This window comes from Carcharodon carcharias, chromosome 23 (assembly GCF_017639515.1).
Source record: "Carcharodon carcharias isolate sCarCar2 chromosome 23, sCarCar2.pri, whole genome shotgun sequence".
Taxonomy (NCBI): Eukaryota; Metazoa; Chordata; class Chondrichthyes; order Lamniformes; family Lamnidae; genus Carcharodon; species Carcharodon carcharias.
This window is the reverse complement of record NC_054489.1, coordinates 10,222,824-10,238,701: the sequence shown is the minus strand read 5'-3', so window position 1 is coordinate 10,238,701 and position 15,878 is coordinate 10,222,824. Positions and strand designations below refer to the sequence as shown.

At 41.3% G+C, this 15,878-nt stretch overlaps 1 protein-coding gene across 1 annotated transcript in view; it reads left to right on the top strand.

Annotated features, from left to right (window-relative positions):
* Window positions 1-15,531, top strand: part of LOC121269052 (ADP-ribosylation factor-like protein 5B) — a 35,217-nt gene extending 19,686 nt beyond the window's left edge. Inside the window, exons 2-6 of the mRNA XM_041173470.1 lie at window positions 1,356-1,416; window positions 2,667-2,814; window positions 9,252-9,335; window positions 11,293-11,444; window positions 13,144-15,531. Of these exons, the coding sequence (XP_041029404.1) occupies window positions 1,356-1,416; window positions 2,667-2,814; window positions 9,252-9,335; window positions 11,293-11,444; window positions 13,144-13,192 (494 nt within the window). The 3' untranslated portion in view covers window positions 13,193-15,531. The remainder of the gene's footprint in view (window positions 1-1,355; window positions 1,417-2,666; window positions 2,815-9,251; window positions 9,336-11,292; window positions 11,445-13,143) is intronic.
* The last annotated feature ends 347 nt before the right edge of the window (window positions 15,532-15,878 follow it).

The window sequence follows — 15,878 nt, the reverse complement described above, 5'->3', positions numbered from 1 at the left end:
GTGAAACTGCTGTAGCAGCAGACAGTACTTTTGTCTTCTGTAACTTTGCAACAGTTACATGCACTTTTTCCTGACTCTGTTAACAGCTGTAAACTAAACTCTCAAAAAAAATACCAGCACGGGGTTTTGAATAGAAGTTCAGTTAAGAAATGTTCATTTTAACTCGAGCTACCATCTGTTAATTGAGACTGGCATGGGGTGAAAATGCAAGGCACAGAAAATCTCTCTACAATTGTTTCTTTGTAACACAGCTAGAAGACTCTGTACATTTAAGCAGGGATGTTGTCTTGGGACCATGTATGGCCCAGAGCCCTGACCATCCGGACCTTGAAGCCCAGGCTCATCACAGGTAGCTGTACCTGGCAAATCTCGTTAGCCACTGCAGTCAAAAATAAAAGTGCTGCTTAAAGCTTATTAAGCCTGCCAGCCATGTCTTGCTATTCAGTAAATGCTTGCCCTGTACATGGTGATTTTAAGAGCTTGCTGATTCCAGGTACCTGGGTTTGTTAAAGTCTGATCACCTTTGATGGTGAGATTCCAGATACAACTGTTAATTGAGGCAGATTAATACAGATTTCCTGTCTTTTTTTTTTTGAAAAATGAAGTGACAATTTTTTTTATGGGTTTGACCATCCAGTGTTCTGCAAGCTTACTGTGATGACCAGGTTCTGTTTTGGTGACATTGGTTGAGGACTAAATATTGTCCATGAGTCTGGGGAAACTCCCCATCTCCTCTTTGAAATAATACCTGAGATCTAATACATCTGAGAGAGCAGACAGTCTCGGGTTAACATCTCATCCCAAGAAGTACAAAGTTTTTAATGCCATAGGATGGTGGCGTTTAGCTATTTGCTGGAAAGGAAGTTGTTTACGGCCCATACTTCTTGATGCTTCAGCCATACTTGTCTGGCACCAATACCATCATGCCTCATAACTGTTAGTTCCCTCCCCCTGGTTGTTTTCGGATGGTGGTCAATGCTACCCAGCTAGTGCTTACAAATGAATGAATTAGGAGCAGGAGTAGGTGACTTGGCCCCTTGAGCTTGGTCTGCCATTCAATAAGATCGCTCTTGCAGTACAAAACTACAGCTGGGAGGAAAAAATATTTGGTTTCACTTGGAATATTCACACAGCAAAAGCATTGGTTATCCTTATCTGACTGATGTGCATTGATAGGTGGAAAATGCTCTGAAAACATTTTGATTGCCTCTTATATAAAAATATTAAGGTATTCTGGGCTGCTTGATATTTCGAAAGTTTAGTGAAAGAATAAAAATCTCTCTTTTTTTTACTTGGAGGATGGGATTTGGTGCATTCAAAGTTAACCATGGTGGGTGCATTTTGTTTTTCCACAGAGCACAAAGTTATCATTGTTGGGCTGGACAACGCAGGGAAGACAACCATCCTTTATCAGTTGTGAGTACATTTATGTTTTGTCCATCTCCAGATTGCTGCTTTTAGTACCTTTTGTAAGCTGTAACTTCACTCGTCTGCAAATGGTCTTGATGCCAAATTAACTGGGCCTAGGATTTGTCCGCGTCTAAACTTATTGGAATTGTTTTTTTCCCTTCTGCATAGCTACTGGGATGAGTTGACTCCTCTGAGAAATGCAAAAGTTTGCTTTTATCTAGCATCTTTAATAAAGCACTGTAATGGAATGTAGATTTTTGCTGAAACTTGAGGTTTTGAATCCAAGTCATCATGGAAATCTGCAATGCCTAGTTCAATCAGTGAATTGTTAGCCCTCAATTGCATGGCTTTAGGCTCCAATGTTTATCTTTTGTGTTGCACATCTGCATACTATCTGCCTTATGCATATTGACATTTGGAATTTATCTGTCAATTCTGAAGGCTTAGGTTTTTGCCTCAGTTTACATTGTGGTCTTTCTGCCCTAGCAGGAACCTTTTACCTTAAGGATCTTGTTATAAGAATTATAATTCTCTAGAAATTGCAGTTTAAAGTGCAAGCACAAGTTGACTGGCATGGTGAACAGTGAGCCACTCTGGTGCCAGCAGTCAAACGGGGAAAAGATTTACCAGTCTAATCAAGACGTTCTTTGCTGCTTGTATATATGTATGTGTTGACCTGATTTTCAGATCACTTCTTACAGGGCCTAGGAAAATGTTTAGTTTGAAGTTTTGTGTACTTTGCAAACTATGCCTGCACTGTGCCATTTTACTTCCCATTGCCAATTTATTCCACTGGAGTTTGAGTTTGCACAACTTTATCCTTGGTCACTAATAATTTTGATTACTTTTAAATATCCTTGCAGGAGTAATAGCTGTTAGTCTAATAATGTGATTTATAGCTTCACATTTCAGTTGAATGCTTACTGGGACCATACTCTTATTTTACTTAAAAAATAAATAAACGGAATAACTTTAAAGTGTAGAGTTTAAGATCTCTTGTATTGGTGAGATCAAAGCTACTGTTATTATTTTCTGACACCCCAGATTGGATTGAGCAACTTGTCCAGTTGCTGTTTTGCTGCCAGATAACAACTAGTTTGAAATTGTTTGCTGTTGAGTTGTACAGTCCCTAGGCTGAAAGTAATCCCATGGGTGTTCAGAAATACATCTGCGAATTTTAGACTGAGCTTTCCAGTCGGGATGTAATGGATGGGGCCACAGTGGAATTCTAAGCCTCTGCTTGATTTCATTAATAGCCTAATGAACGAGGTGGTCCACACATCACCCACGATCGGCAGCAATGTGGAAGAAATAGTCGTGAAAAACACTCATTTCCTAATGTGGGACATTGGCGGCCAAGACATGTTGCGATCAACGTGGAGCACGTATTATACAAACACTGAGGTATGTGGACACTCCAGTGTATGGGTATATGAAATTCTGATTAGACTCCAGAGAGCTGGATTCAGTTCTGCACACTGCACCTCAGGAAGGAGATACTGGTCTTGGATTGATGAATCCACACCACACCCAGACTGATAGCAGGGCTAAAAGGGTTAAATTAGGACTGTTGATCGAATGGTGTTGACTTAGGATGATTAAAGGATTTGAAAGGGTAGATGGAGCATCTTGTCCATGATCTAACTGAGTGGTCTGACAAACTCAAAGGACTGAATGGCCTCCTCTCTGTGCCCATGCATGGTTAGCTGTTGTAATTGGATAAAAATGTTTTCTACTGGGAATAATTGCCCAGTAATGCGAATCCAGTAAGAACATAAGGTCATTCAGGCCTGCTCCATCTTTCGATTAGACCTTTCCATGTAATTCCCTATATCCATTGATTTTTGGATGTTAAGGGAATTAATCAATTTTGCTTTGATTATGCTCAATAACTAAGCATCCAAGTCGTCTGTGGTAGAGAACTCCAAAGGTTTACAATCCTTTTGAGTGAAGAATTTTCCCCGCATCTCATGCTAAACAGTCGGCCCCTTGTTCTGAGACTGACTCCATGTTCTAGATTCCCCTGCCAGGGTAAGCATCCTCTTAACATCTACCCTGTAAGATTCCTGAAGAATTTTAATGTTTCAATGAGAGTAATAAATCTGCATTATATAGAAACCTTAAATTTTTAATGTACATCTCCTCCACCAATATTTCATTTGAAGTATAGTGAGAGCTCCATTTACATGCATAAACAGAGCATCTGCCACACTTCTGGCAAAGTAACGATCTCCAAAGAATTTCCTGGCTTATCTTGCAACATTTTGTCTCTTTCTTTCAAGACTGCCTTTAGCAATCCTTACTTGAAAAACATGTGCTTAACACACGATGCCCAAACTTCCGGACTGAAACTGGCAAGATCCAAAATCCAGTCCGCATTTGGCCCTGGAGTTGCTGGTTCTGAGACGTTGTACCTGTATATAAAGTCTGTCTTCTCTTTGCAGCTGTTCCCTATAATCATATCTGCTTGGCTCTTTGAAACAACAATGACCTGATGTCCTATGAGATTCTAAGAATGGTTTTTAAAATGGGATCAGAAATGCAAAATATCAAGCAATTCTGCCATCAGATTGCCATAACCATAGAGTATTCAGTTTATTTTTATTAATTTGCCCTGTATACATTGTGAATTCAAATGTGGAAAGACAACGTGCTCAGTAACTTGAAATGCACAGATAATGGTACTTGTTATATCGCTGCTGTTTCGTTTGAGATTTGTATGTTCATGAGCTGGTGTTTGTTGCTTAATCTACCTCTATCATCCCTAAATCTAGCTCTCCCCAGCAGTAGACTTGCACACGAAAAAAACCTGAGTTTGAATCTAAAACCAGGATAAAGGGGCTTTAGGGAATAATTCTGAAATTAATGTAATGCTGTCAATGTATTTAACTTCAGAATAGCTAAGACCCAATATTGCCCTTAAGTTGCAAGTTCCATGGGTTAGGCATGGCACAGACCCAGTTCCTTTGTGGTGAGTTTAGCAAAGTAAATGTGCAGAGTTAGCTCAGCTGTCAATGTTTCCTGACCTCAGCTGAAGTGCTAAACATAGCTCTTGTGTATACAAGTTTCTCGGTTTCAGTATTTCCTCTAACGGGAGTAAGACTGCATCCCTTTTCTTTGAAAACCCCTCGCCTCTGCCCCTGTAAATTGGTAATTTCAATAACCAGCAAGTGAAATTAATGAGATGTATCGAAATCCATTCCTTCGTTACCTAATAGGAATATAGAATTACAGAATTTCAGCCTGTGATGCTTCCAAGAGTTACTTCCTATCATTCTTAAGCAGACAGCCCCCTGAATTTATTGGCAAACAGCAGATATCTGGATACTGGACTGAGTTGCCCTGCAAGGGTTGAATAGCTAATCAGTTCAGACAAATTCCAAAGCTAAAGCTTTAAACAAGTTGGAATTGCACCTCTGATCCCTGATTTGCTGCACCTCCCACCACATAATTTCAGGAGGTTTGCCTGTGAAAGCTGCATGTTTTCTGCCTGCAAAATAGTGCTTAGTGATTTATTTATTTTTTAATTCATTCACGGGATGTGGGTTTCTCCGGCTGGGCCAGCACTTATTGCCCACCCCTAGTTGCCCTTGAGAAGGTGATGGTGAGCTGCTGCCTTGATCTGCTGCAATCCATTTGGTGTAGGTGCACCCACAGCGCTGTTGGGGAGGGAGTTCCAGGATTTTGATTCAGTGACAGCGAAGGAACAGTGATATATTTCCAAGTCAGGATGGTGAGTGACTTGGGTGGTGGTGGGGGGGGGGGGAGCTTCCCAGGTGTTGGTGCCGTTCCCATCTACCTGCTGCCCTTGTCCTTCTAGATGGTATTGGTAGTGGGTTTGGAAGGTGCTGTCGAAGGCCTTGGGGCAGGATATTGAATTTGGTGGTGGTTGGGGGGGGGGGGGGGGGTGGCGCGGGCGCGGCAGGACCCACTGCCAACACATAAAATGATGCGGGGTGATGTCGAGCGAAACTCCCAACGTCACCCCGCGTCATTTCAATTTTCAGGTTGGTGGGGGCTCAGCCGAATCAGCTGTGCATCCACCAATCTGTCAACGGCCAATTGAGACCACTTAAAAACTAATTGAAGTAGTTAAAGGACCTGCCCGTCCAAGCTTAAGGTTGGCAGGCAGGCTGGGAGCCCTGGAGGGCTTCAGAGAAAGCATGAAACCTCATCCATGGGCGGGATGAGGTTTCATGAGGTATTTTTTAAATTTAATAAAAGTTTAATTAAAAGTGATGGACATGTCCCAACTCATGTGACAGTGTCACATGAGGGATAATGTCAGGGAAATTTTATTTTTCTATTTCACACTTTTTTCAAAATTTGGTGCTGATGTCCCTGAGGCAGCACTTAGCCTTGGAGATGAGTGCACTCTTTTGCGCGTGTGCATGAAAAAGCGCACTCTCAGCTTAGGGAATCCCCCGTCCCTTCCACACGGAGCGCATAGCGCTTTCTGGCAGATGTCACACTGCGGGGGGGGCCTTAATTGGCCTGCCCACGTAAAATGGTGGCACGCCCCCCGGTCGGAGGCGCACCTGCTCCTGAACTTCTCCCCCAACGATGGGGGGGGATAATTCTTCCCTTGGTGAGTTCCTGCAGTGCATCTTGTAGATTGTACACACTGCTGCCACTGTGGAGGTGGAGGGAGTGAATGTTTGTGGATGTGATGCCAATCAAGCGGGGCTGCTTTGTCCTGGACGGTGTCCAGCTTCTTGAGTGTTGTTGGAGCTGCACTCATCCAGGCAAGTGGGGAGTATTCCATCACACTCCTGACTTGTGCTTGTAGATGGTGGACAGGCTTTGGGGAGTCAGGAGGTGAGATACTCGCTTCAGGATTCCTAGCCTCTGACCTGCTCTTGTAACCACAGTATTTATATGGCTAGTCTGGTTTATTACTTGCATAATCACAGAATTATTAAAATAACTGGAAGATAGCTGTTAGGGAAATTTCTATGCCAAGGATTTGAATTGGCAATCTTTTTATGCAGGTTTTATATCCCCACAATCTTTTTTCTAAGTTTTCCCGTGTGACTTGCTGAAACAAGTTTATCATTGTATGAAGCACATTCCTAGATGCATTCTTTACTGCCTTTACGATGGTCCTAGTGCTGTATGTGCTTTTGAACACTCTGTTCCCTGAGATTGAACCCTATTAGAGGTTTCCCTGCTGCTAATTCCACCTAAGTTCAAGCCTTTTCTCCAAAAGCAGAACCTCCCTACTGTCCAATTTTGGATTTCACAAAATGGCTCCCATAACTGCTGGCCGCAGTGCCTGTACAGCATAATTTATTGTAGCACTTTAAGATGTGGTGGTAAATGCAGATCTTCCTCAAGGCTAATGAGCTGTCATGTCTCCCAAGTTCAAAATGTTTGAATCTGCCTCTGTAAGTGTCTTCCTTCTGTGCAAACTGCTCCAGTGAATATTGTTGGACCAGGTGCTTGGTGGAAGTTCAACTCCAAACGATGTAAGAAAGTCCTGAGGGTTGCCCCTGGTGGGTACAATACAAGGGTCTCTGGATTTAATGGGGGGAGAAATCCATTGAGGGATGCAGATCCCCTTGATTTGGTGTATTACTTGATGGTGAGATTGAAGTGAGTGGTTTCTTTCTCTTCTGCTTTCTTTGGAAGAAAGTGGTGGCTGCCCTTAGAGCTCTGGTCCACAGCAACTCTGCAGCATGTGAGAGAAAGAGATTGTGCGTGCGCACATGAGCATGTTTGTCTCCATGTAGGTCATCAGTGTACCATGCAAGGGGTCGTTAGACAATGATCAGGAGTTTCTATCTGATTTTTTATACACTCCGATATTGGAGGTGTTGAGGTAAATTCCAAAGATGCTGGTTTCTTCCTCTGAATTGGCCAATTTGACAAGAACTTAAGAATTCAACCTGTATGAAGTGTTCCATCAGCTGTTGGTACACCAGTGACAAAGGGAGACAGATTTAAGATGTTTGGCAAAATGCAGACGGAATGTGAGCGGAAGCTTTTTTATGCAGAGTGGTAATGATCTGGAGCACTCTGCCCACAAGTGGTAGAAGGAGAAACATCAGTGATTCCAAAAGGAAATTGGATGTGGTTTTGAAGGAAATAAACTTGCAGCTTTACGGAGCTTGAGGAAGGGAGTTGGAGTAGCTGGATTGCTCCATGGGGAACTGGCATTGATTTGAAGGGCAGAATGGCCTCCTTTGCAATAAATGACTGAATCTATTGTTTGAACCCACAAAGTTTTGGAGAAACTGATGAAATGGTTGATTTGAATACTAAATGTCCAGTTTAGCAGCACCATTATATAACCAAATTAATTTATTCTACAAATTAATTTTAATCACAGAATCATGGCCCATTTCCTAGCGAGAGTTGTTCATTTCACACTCCACTTTCCTCCATGGTCCTGAAGACCTCTTGTCTTTCAACTATTGATCCAATTGCCTTTTGAAAGATACTATTGAATTTGTATCCAGCACCTGTTCAGGCTATATGTTTCTGATTTTAAAAAAATTGTCGAGCTATTATTATCTCCTCCCCCTGGCACCTGGGCAGTTGTCTTTAATCTTTGTATTCTGGTTACTGACCCTTCTGTCAGCTAAAACAGTTTCTCCCTATTTACTAAAACCGCTCATAATTTTCAAATGAGCTGCAAGTGCTGATAGCGGATTGTAGTAAAACACAAAAGGTTCTAAGCTTTCCCTGCTGGAGCACCGCTTTGTTTTGAACTGCACTCTTGCATGCCTATGTATTGGTGACTATTAAGGTTAAATTAGTGTCTAGTTGACTGCCCAAAGTTTCTAGCTTTGTGATGTAAAATAAGTGGTTGGAGCTGGCTAACAGCTGGAGTGGTTAGCCACTCTGTTCAGATAGTTAAAGTTTATAGTAATCTCCACTGAAGTTTGTATCACAGCTGGTATTACTTAATCTTTTGGCGCTATCTCTACATTGTAGTGCTTACAGAACAATCAAATCTGTCCGTTGTTTAACTTGCATGAAGCTCCTAGATCCATTTAAGGTTGGAAATGAAACAAATAGCAAACTTGCAGTTGATCTCCTCTGTCATGCCATACTAGAAGCAGTGTAGCAAAGTTCATTATCTACCTACTTTGCACCAGGCTAGTAGAACTGTGAATATGCCACAGCTTTACCGGTTGAAATCAGTGTTTAATTAAGTTCTTTTGACACTGAGGGCTAATTGTTTTATACTGCATTTATAGTCAGCATTGCCAGTGAGCACGGTTTTGCCCTTAAGCCACTTTAATGCTACACCAGCAAATCTAAGTGATGCTCCTAATTAATCACCTGTAATTGCGCTCTCCACCACGGCTCCAGTACTCCACCATGGTATGTAGCTCAAACTGCACTATTCAACTTTGTACTCTAGTGGAGTTGGGTGTGGCTGTTAACCTAGTGACCGAATCTGCCTGTAGTTGTCACTGATTTGAGTTGAACGGAGCAGGTTTGGTGCATCTAAATCACTTAATTGAATAGCACTTCAATGTAAGTCCTTTTTCCTTCCCTGTCCCTGCTCTCCAAGTTTGTTATAAACCACTGCTCTACTAACTGATATGGAGGTGTACACAGCAATTTGGGGTCTGTGCTGTCAGGTAGCCCTTTATCTAATGAGATCGAGGGCATTTTTAAAATGACCAAAATCTGCATATCGAATGAAAAGGAGAATGGAAGTGCCATATGATTCCATTATTTTGACATCAATACTTACCTCCAATTATTGCATAAAGTACTGAGGAAATGGGTGACAATGAAGTATACAAGAAATTACTTGCATATGATACTTGTCTCGAAGGGGTGGGTTCATATTCCGCATGAGTAAATTTTTATTTTATTTTCAGTTCGTCATTCTAGTTGTGGACAGCACAGACAGAGAGCGGCTAACACTTACGAAAGAGGAACTCTACAAAATGCTGGCTCATGAGGTATGATTTGCTGCTAAAAGGAAATTTAATATGGGTGTGCTGGAGGAGATAAGGGCGTTCACTACTGAAGTGATGCCTGAATTATAGAATCTCAAATCTATATGTAGTTTATAGGCTAATGTCAATATTGGCTTAATATCTCCCAATTATTCCAATGGCTGGGTGGTCAGATTGACTGACTCAACTCGACTCACAGGCCCCACAGAGCAGGAACCTGCTAGGTTCAATCAGTTTGTATTGAGTGGGGACAGCAAGCTCTCACAATGAATGACTATAAAAGAAACCCATTTTATTTCCCCCTATGATGGGCTTACTGTACGGACCAGATTTTGCTGATTTGTTACCATGCGTATGCTGTGTGAACTGATTTTCTGCCTGGTGCCACAGTTGGTTTTAGTGCCTTGGCTGGGGAGCGACTTCCCTCAACAGAGTGAACACCAGGAAAAATGAGCAGTGGCACAAGTAATGCACTGGACTCTCATTGCAAGCCTATAATGGCCATAGTTTGAATTGACACAGACCTCAGGAAATTTTCCAATCTGCAGATGTCCGGTTGAAACCATATCTAGTCCAGATTTGATGCGTTCCATGACCAAGTAGCCCCCTAAATTGGGAGAGGCAGGAAGATGAAGTGGAGATAGAAAACAATAGTTAGAAAACCTGGCTTATAACCGTTTAGTAGTACAGAACTTGAGTACTGCTGAAAAAAGAGACGTCTAAACTTTTCATCTTGCACTCATCAGGACACTCGCAAGAATACCAATGAAAGGGAAAATAACAATTTATACTATGTGAAGTGAGTGCTGATTGGTTGGCAAGTGGCTTTGCTGTGGATAATGCACCACTGATGGTGACTGACAGTTAACTGCCAAGCATTGAAATTTAAACCAGGCAGCTTTGACCCTGATTGGTCAAGGCATTACCCTGAGGAATGAGTCAGTGAATGGCTGTCATTTCTTTGTTTAGCTGAAACAGGCACAGTGTATGTACTTGTTATTTTTGCAGACAGAAAGAACAAGTACATACACTGCACCTGTTTCAAATAAACAAAGAAGTGACAGCCATTCACTGACTCATTCCTCAGGGTAATGCCTTGACCAATCAGGGTCAAAGCTGCCTAGTTTAAATTTCAAACAATGCTTGGCAGTGAACTCAGTCACCATCAGTGATGCGTTCTCCATGGCAATGCCACCTACCAACCAATCAGTGCACTCTTCGCATATAGTGTAAATTGTTGTTTTCCCCCTTTTTTATATTGGTATTCTTGTAGGTGTCCTGATGAGTGCAAGATGAAAAGCTTAGACATGTTTCCTTTTACAGCAAAACCTAGCTTAGTGCAAATATTGCAGTGTAGACTAGCAGCAAAAATATACAGTGCATCACTGGCGTCTACTGGTTGTACCTATTAGAAGAGGAGGAACAGGCCCTGTCTTCTCTCAAGTGGATACAAAGCATGTTTCCACATGAGGAAGAGCAAAACTAGAGGCTAACAATCTAAGATGATCACCAAAAAATCCAATCGGGAATTCAGTAGAAACCCCTTTAACTAGAGTGGTGAGAATGTGGAACTCACTAGCTCAGGGAATGATTGAAGTAAATAGTATAGATGTATTTGAGGGAAAGCTTGACGAGCATGAAGAAGGGAATAGAGGGTTATGCTGATTGATGCCAAGTGGAGGAGGCTCGAATGGAGCATAAACACCAGCATGGACTATTGGGGCCAAATGTTCTGTTTCAGTATTGTATCCCATGTGATCTTTGCCCCATAGTTTTGGGCACACATAGAAATCCCTTGAATGGGTAGGCTTGTTAAGCTTTTGCAGTTTGAATGCCGAGTCTAGATTACAGTTTAGTTTATACATGTGCTGTTTTCCAGCATTAGTTCTGGGATGATCTGTCCATTGTCAGTTTTGCTTTGTTCTGTAAGATTTGTAACAATGGCTTGTTTTCATTCCAGGACCTCCGAAAGGCGGCTGTGCTGGTATTTGCCAATAAACAAGACATGAAGAATTCCATGTCGGCAGCTGAGATTTCCAAGTTTCTAACACTAACGTCCATCAAAGACCATCCATGGCACATCCAGGCCTGTTGCGCACTCACTGGTGAAGGGTTAGTTTTGGGCCATGATGGGATTCTCCATGTAAAAGATTTATTTTAGTTACGCTTGAGTTCACCCTAGAAAGTTGATTGCCACGGGAAAAGAAACATCCTTCAATCTGACTTTGTATCTTCAAATGCAAATACAGGTTTTTGGCAGAAGATCTGTATTAACTGTGTCAATAGCTGAATTAGTTGGAGCATAATTCTAGTATTGAGTTCTCTGCTACTGAAACATTTAGTCATGCAACTTTACATGTTTCTGTGCTATAAATTGCGTAATTAGGTGAGTCAGTTGAAAGGAAAAGGCCCACTCAATTGCGTAACACTAGAAAATTAAATAAAGAATTTCCCTGATAACTCAGCAATTTGGATCTTTTAAAATTACCCCTAACCCTTGCTTTAAAACTGGGTATGGGTTGCTTTAAGCCTTCAGTTGCTGGGACAGAGTCACTGGGTTGCTAAGCAACAAAATTCACATAACTAATTACTTCAAAAGCCTGCAGCATCAGTGAGCAGTGCTTTGAAATCAGTTCTGCCAGACTGAGATGTAATTCTGCTGCTTGCAAGCATCGATATTAAAATGCAGCTATTTATAATGAGGAATTTTGTGGAAGGATTTTGCACCAGATACTTAAGCTGGACTCAAGTGAAGTTTAGACAGCGCTCTTTGCAAGGGATGAATGACCTGACAGAGTAATGCTTCTTCTGCCAGGCCTAAATGCTGCTTTTATTTCATCATAACTAATCCTTACTTCTTTGCATACAACTTGAGTTTTATACTTTATAAAGCTTTCAGTGACTTTGTGCATTGTCAAAATTGAGGTTGGGTTGAAAAGTGAAGACTTGATCCTTCAATTTCCTCCCAAGTTCTCAAATGAGCAGAAATTGTTGGCTTCTATTTTGTTCCTCCATTTCACCCTCACCATGTAATGCAGCTTTTGGCATGGAATATTGACGTGATTTATTAGGATATATTTTCACGCCTTCACCACCACCATACTGAAATGAGTCCACAACAACACGTGTACGTGCTGGCTTGTGCAATGCGGAAGGTGTGATTGTCCACCAAAGTCCCTTTTGCTATGAAATAGAACTCATGGCACCTTAAACATGGTAGTGATTCCACCTTCACAGCCATTGGGTGATTTTTCTATCCATTCGCTTTAATGATGATGCTGCCTGGAAAAGCAGACTAAGGGGTGATATGATAGAAATCCTTAAAATTATGAAGGGATTTAATAGAGTAGTGGAGATGTTTCCATTTATTTGGCGATGGGGAAGGAAGTCCCAAAGTAGCTCATTGGATTTACGAGTGGCTCTTAAATATGAATTCAGGGCAAATTACTTTGCCCAAAGAGTGAGACTGTGGAATATGTTATCCTAAGGAGTAGTTGAGGCAAATAGCATATTTGCATTTAAGGGGAAGTTAGATATGTACATAAAGGAGAAAGGGTTTAGAAGGTTATGCTGTTTGGGTTAGATGAAATATGGTCTGAAGAGGCTCATATGGAGCATTAACACCAGCATAGAGCAGTTGGGCTGAATGTGCTGTTTCTGTGTAAATTCTATTTAATGGAGGTACAATGGTGTGCTGGTGAGAATGTCTACCATGAAGAACATAACCATTCAGACCTGAAGAATTTTTCATAAACTTGTGTGAACACAGCAAAAGATATATTTACTTATGTGGTTCCTTCTACTCTTTCAGACTGGGTCAAGGGCTGGAGTGGATGACACTGAAAACAGCAGCAAAATAGAGCTTGGTGCTGGGCAAGCAGAAAAACAAACTGTCTAAAGAAATGACTCACCTATAAGCAGCTGCAGGAACAGATATGGATCCGTGCCTTGTTTTTTAGAGAATTCTTGAAACACGAGAAGGCCCCTGGCTGGAACACTTGAATTGTGACGCACAGAGTCCTTCACTTTGAACCTGCAGGCACAGAAGCTGAAGGACAACCATCTTGGTGAAAGCCTGAGGCAAACCAATATACTGGGAATGCTGGATAAAATCATGGAAAAATGGTTTGTGCTGGATTTTAAACCCCTGCCATCCAAGGGGCAGAATGAGTTCATTTTCTGGGATTTCCAGAAAACAAAAAACATGGAAGTCTTCATGTTGCAATGTTAAACAGAAAAGTGAGGGCATAAAAGCTTCTTGCAATCAGCAACACTCCAAAGTTTCTGTGGTAACTTTAAGTATGTGGTCAATGCGCATGCTGAGCTGGCTTGGTGATTGTTTCCAGTGAGTCGGAAACCAGAATTGTGCGTGGCCTGAACCTCAGGATGTGTTTTCCATTCATCTTGACCAGCAAGAGTATTTAATTTTTGAACCTCAGGAACAGTTTGGCTCCTTGATTAACTTGCTAGAGTTTTTATTCTATCAAACGAAGCACCATTAGATCACTGATCAGTATTAGTCTGTTCTAGGGCTTGAATCAATAGTCAGCTTTGAAGCTTCAATAAAATAGAAAAGCTTTTATACTTCTCATTCAAAGCTAGACTGTGTACTGCCTCAAAGATGATGGGATGCAGGAGTGAATTGCTGCTGTCATCAACAACTTAGACATGGAAATTTTTGGAAGACAGATGAACTTCAGTCATGTACCTCATTACTATTTTGAGTGGTTAAAATTCAACATCTGTCCTTTTCATTATAGAACTCCTTATTTTGTTGAACTCCCCCTATTGCTTACTGTCAATGGGAAAAATGAACCTACAAATTCTCAATACTAATTATTGTCAAGGACAGTTAAAACCTGCTTTTAAGCCAGCCTTATCAGTGTAGTGAGTGAAAGAGTGACTGAGTTTCGGATAATTTTATGGTGATGGGAATCAAGAGCCAGGAAAACATGAAAAAAGTTAATGGATTGAGGGCTCAGTACCATTGTGGAGTTTCCTGTTTAAGCGAGCAGCAGATTCAGAAGTGCACTTGAACAGAGAGACACTTCTAGAAATCAAATGGCAGATGTAACTTATGTAATGGCTACTCCATTACCAATGTGAAGGGTAGAGATAAAGAGATTGCTTCAATATGAGCATGGTCCCAAATGTAGAGTAACTCCTTCAGCATCTGGAGAGGTTGGCATTCTGAGCCTTTGCCAGTAGTAGTAACTCTGCCTTTAGTCTTTCAGATACTGATAGACTTGTGATGTATTTTCAGCACTAACTTTAATGTCCAGTTGTTATACAGTTTATTTGCAATCAGTGTGCTTTGAAGGGATTTTGGAGAAAATTTGCAATGTAATTCCTTTCAAATAATGTATTTAACTTGTAAATCACATTCTGGATTAATGGGGTTAATCCTTAGTTTGAACTTTTTAAGTTAATCTTGGTATCTGGCTTCACCTAGCCCTGTAATGTGTTACAAGAACAGTGCAGCTTCACTCACATTGAATCAAATTGATCATTTCATGGAATCAGCAGAGGCTGGAAAGAAAAGGAAAAGCTGAACAAATGGTAATAAGTTAGAGTTTAGAAAAAGTTTGTACTATGAGGAGGAATTGACATTGTAACTACAACAAAGCTCTGAGCCCCTTGCATGAGCATCAGGAGATGAAACTGAGTTGACTTTTTTCCCTGTGATGAATGTGCCTATTCATGACCTATTCCAGCAGAATCTAGGAAAATAGTTAATCAGAATTGTGTTTTTTTTCCTCCAATCAGCAGCTTGCCTGCACACTTCACTGTCAGGGCTCCTTGTGTAGGCATCCTACCTTGCTGCAGTAATACAAATTTAAAATCCGTTTTGCTCTTGCATGAAGAACCTATGGCTCTTGTGCACATGTCTATAGAACCAATTTCTTCCCTTGTGTCAATCCCTATTCATAAGGCCCTTTTTAAACTGTAAGTTAGCAGGGCCCAAGCTATTGTTGGGTACAGAAGGGATGGAAAGTGTAATCCTATTTTGCAGCTAGCAATCTAGCCTTTAGAAGATCGTATGATTCATTTATTTCTGAACTCCTGGTTTTTGAGCTTTCTTCCCTCACTAGGACCATCTGTCACTTTCCAGAGTGCTTACCCTAGTCCTGCCATTATCACATTTTGCTTTCTTAATGTCATCATTAGCACCTCCTTCATCCAGTGCAACCACCATTAACAACTCTTTGACCTTTTGTTTATGACATCTTTTGCCATCTCTCCTTTGCCTCCACCTATCACTGGCCTTTTATCCAGCCACCACCACCACCAGTTTTTCCAGCATTTTTTGTTTTCGTTTCAGATTTCCAGCAAACGCAGTATTTTGCCTTTATTATCCTGGTTTATCCAGTTTGAAATTTGTCTTGGGAGAGTTGGAAAGAGTTGCACTTGGTATCATTGCCTTGCTGTTCGATAATTCAATGTTGCAATGCTTGCATCTGCCTGTATCAGCAACATGTGGTTTATGTCAATTGTGGTCTGCACAACCTCCCAAGTTGCAAATGAAGGCAAAGCTTGGGCAAAGCT